General features: G+C 34.9%; 1 protein-coding gene across 1 annotated transcript; it reads right to left on the bottom strand.

Moving 5' to 3' along the window:
• Positions 1 to 2409: 2409 nt before the first annotated feature.
• On the bottom strand, positions 2410 to 3300 carry LOC134805575 (uncharacterized). Its single transcript, XM_063778851.1, has one exon. It carries the CDS (start codon positions 3298 to 3300, stop codon positions 2410 to 2412), a length of 891 nt encoding a protein of 296 aa, XP_063634921.1.
• Positions 3301 to 4230: the final 930 nt, after the last annotated feature.

Here is a 4230-nt window from a genome sequence, read left to right as displayed (position 1 = left end):
TCGCCTGGCGATAATTGCGATGAAGAATCTAGATATTTAATAAACAATATTTTCTTTAATGAATCATAGAGAAATATTTGATTTTCCACGCACACTTGTATATGATTCCGTTTCTTAATTAATTCTTGTCGTGTCAAAAATTGTAATTCTACCGACTTCTGAGGTTTACTATGTGTTTCCACGATTTTCGGTTGATCAGGCCGATCATCTGTAGAATCAATAGTCTGCCTAGAAGTAGCAGAAGCCTTCCTAAACTGTGATCTTGTCATTACATTAATACTTTCATTCATTTCCTTTAATTCATCGCTATTTATACAAATACGTGACAATGCATCGGCCGGTGCGTTATCCGATCCCTTCACATACTCCACTTTGAAATCATACTCCTCTAGCGCTAGCCTGAACTTGAGTAATCGACTTGAGGGATCGCGCATGCTAAATAAATAAACTAATGGTTTATGATCCGTTCTGATTATGAACTTACGCCCATATAAATAAGGTCTAAAATGTTTTATGCTCCATACTATGCCAAGTAGTTCTTTATCTACGGTCGGGTAGTGCTTTTCGGCTTTATTTAATGTTCTACTGGCAAATGCTACTGGCCTATTATCAAAATTACTTAAGGTAGCTCCAAGTGCGTATGCTGACGCATCAGTTTGCACAATAAATGTGTTATTTTCTGTAAAATCTGGGTATTGCAATACAGGTGTCGATGTCATAGCTTCTTTAAGTTTTTCAAAAGATTTTTGACAGTTATTATCCCAATTAAATGTTACATTTTTACGTGATAAGTGGTTTAATGGCAAAGCAATTTCTGCGAAATTTCGAATAAATTTTCGATAATAATTAGCGAATGCAACGAATCTTTTTACTTGGTCTGAACTAGTCGGTGTTGGATAGTTTTTAATTGCACTTATTTTTTCTGGATCGGGTAACACACCGTTAGATGACACTACGTGTCCTAAATACAATATTTCTTTTTTTAAGAACTCACACTTACTTGGATTTAACTTAAGGTTGACTTTCCGTAATCTTTTAAAAACATCCATTAAATTAGAATTGTGGTTATCTAGATTCTTTCCGAAAACGATTAAATCGTCCAAATAAATTAGACACTTGTCATATGTTAAACCAGACATTGCTAAATTCATCATTCTAGAAAAAGAATTTGGAGATGACTTGAGACCTTGGGGCATGCGAGTCATGCGCCACTGGCCTGAGGCAAAGGCTGTATAATTTCGACTGTTTTGGTCTAAATTGCATTGATAATATCCGTTTGCCAAGTCTAAATGTGTAAAATATACGCAACCTGATAAAGAATCAATAATTTCGGTAATATTGGGAAGTGGAAATTTATCATCTTGAATGCAGTTATTTAATTTTCGGTAGTCTACAACAATACGCCATTTTTTCTCACCACTTTTATCTAATTTTTTGGGAACTATTAGAAGTGGGCTAGACCACTCACTTGAACATTTCTCTATTATGCCTTGTTTTAGCATACTTTCTAACTCAGTGTTTATTAAGTCTTTCTGAGCGTGTGGTAACCTATACGGTTTCGTATAAATAGGACTAGTGTTCTCTTTTAATGTTATTGAGTGATTGTAAATATTTGTCGTTGTTAACTTGTCACCAGGTAAATAAAAAATATCGGAATATTTGGCACATAAGTTTTCTACAGAAATCTGTTCTTCTTTGTTAAGGTTTTCTAATTTTAAATGAGTAAATAAATCCTTTACACGATCTACACTTTTTGAGTCGCATTTATCAAAACAACAAATATCATAATCACTCGCTTTATGTATTACTAGCTTTAAATCACTTAGTTTAATCTCTTTTTCGGTCGTGTTTAATATTTTTATAGGTAATTTTCCATTGGAAGGTCTAACTATTGAACTAGCCAAAAATATACCGTCTTGCAATTCTGATGAAAACACTACGCAATCTTCTTCTAAGTTTGTAGTCACGAAATGTAATGATTCGGTTCTTGGTGGAAGAGTTAAATGAGTTCTATCATTTTCAAAAGGTATACAAACTGTCTCATTCTTACTTGATTCTAAGGTCAATTCCATATTTCGTAAATCTATCAAAGCGCGGTATTTTAAAAGAAAATCTTTACCTATTATTCCGTCCCACGTGGTTGAAAAGAAGTCGTCAAAAATATAAAACTTATGTTGAAATACATGGTCACGTTCCGTTAATTCAATGTAAGCATATCCGATTGCTTGTTTTGTTCCACCTATTCCGTTAATAATTAACTTGTCTTTATAAATCGGAATATCTAATTTCAAAGCGATCGCCAACTTCAAAGCACAGATCGAGGCACCGGTGTCACATAACCATAATTGTCTTTTGTTTTGCACATTGAAATAAACTAAACATGTATCATTACTTGCAAATATAGATTCATTATCCACGAAAAAACTGATTTGGGCTCACATTTTCATCAGTTTCAGTTTCAGCCGTAAAAATACGGTTGTTGCGATATCCATTGTTTCCATGAAAAGTGTTAGACTTACCTCGGTTTCCTTGATAGTTTCTGCCTCGGTGATTGCTCTGGAACTGGTAGCCTCCTCTGCCAGCTCCTCTGCTCCTGTAGTTGTATGATGCTCCTGTTGCCGAATGTCCTGGGTTGTGTAGCGTCCTTGCGCCTGAAGAGTAGTGTGGTTGCCCCCTATAAGAGCCACGCCCTCGAACGTACCCTCTACTGAAATAAGTTGTTTTACGATGGTTAAAAGAAAATACATCACTTGACGTATTGCTTGAAGTCGTCTCTTCGTCCTTGGCACCCTGTATGGCGTCTTTTAAAGAGTCGTAATCGCGAGCTGCAATAATTGTACTTACTCGACGATTGCGCAATCCGTCCGCGAATCTTTTAATCGCTTGTTTTTCATTAAGACCTTTTAATACTTTAAATGCATTTGAGTCACCGTCTGATTGCGCGATCGTGAGATCTACAAACATTTTCGACAATTTTTGACCAAAGTCATCAATCGAAGACTCTCCTTGTTTCAAGGTCTGCAATTTATTTTGAATAGCTGTGGCTGATTTTTTAGGCAACAATAGTTTTTTCATATCTGTCACTAAATTTTGGACAGAAGTGTATGACGAACTTAACTTTAATTTAGCTACTTGTGTAAGTCTATTTTTCAAGACAAAGTTTATGAACTGTTGTTTCGCGTCACTTTTTAAGGTAGAGTCGTAGTATTCTATAGAGTCTATTAATTGATTAATTGCAACTTCATCGTCAGTCATGGACGGTATTAATGAAAGCGCTATTTTCAAGTTAAACTCGCCCATTTTGGAATTTTTATTAGACGGTGGATTTGAACTTGTATAGGTTTTGTGACAAAAATCCTCTATTTGCTTATACAAACTCCTAATATGTTCATAAAAATTCTGAATATCCAATAAGCTTTGACCAGTCAGTTTTTTCTTATCGATATCTACCTGGACTTGTTCAAAAATTTTTAGATAGTTAGAATATATTAAAAATGCCTCTTCTAACTTTGCATTAAGGACTTCAGGCGTCCTTCTATCATAACTAAGCTTAACTAAATATTCTTTAATGGTTTTTGTGACGTCCAGGCTCCGTTGTGTACTGGGTGATCAAATGAAATAACTGTTATCACTTGTGCACTCCGCCAGCCACCCACTCGCCATGACACTTCTCCACGGAGTGAAGCTAGCGGGTAGTTGCGTCGTACTGTTTATTGTGTAATCGTCACATCTCTCCCTTTTTATAACGATTTATTTATTTTACTTTATATATTTATCATGCAACAATAGTTCAGTTTATCGTATTATCTTATACTCGCTAGGTTAATTTATTTTTCCAATCTAGGTATACTACCACCGGTTCGGAAAGGTTAACCTCAGACCCGAGAAGAACCGGCGTAAGAAACTCGGCGAGGTGTGGATGTATTCATTTTACAACAGTGAAATAATAAAAATTTTCCAACACTAGCAAACCTTTAAATCTGTAAAACTATTATTTTACTTTTACAATTTCTTCTTAGGTGTCAGTCCCTCTCCTTCTCCTATTTGCAGTTTTGAGTTTTTTATTCAATTGCTTATAACTCAAAGATTTACTTTAAACGCCTTAATTACTACATTTTCCTTTTGATGCTTACACATTTCCAGGTATTTCCATTAGCATACAATATAATATTTTACTAATTAATACCTATTTCATGATTTAGGTACAATAACATTGTAAGCTTGCCAAGC

The sequence above is a fragment of the Cydia splendana genome, unplaced genomic scaffold (assembly GCF_910591565.1).
Source record: "Cydia splendana unplaced genomic scaffold, ilCydSple1.2 scaffold_42_ctg1, whole genome shotgun sequence".
NCBI lineage: Eukaryota > Metazoa > Arthropoda > Insecta > Lepidoptera > Tortricidae > Cydia > Cydia splendana.
Note: the sequence above shows the minus strand (reverse complement) of the source record. Positions and strands in the feature narration are given on the sequence as shown.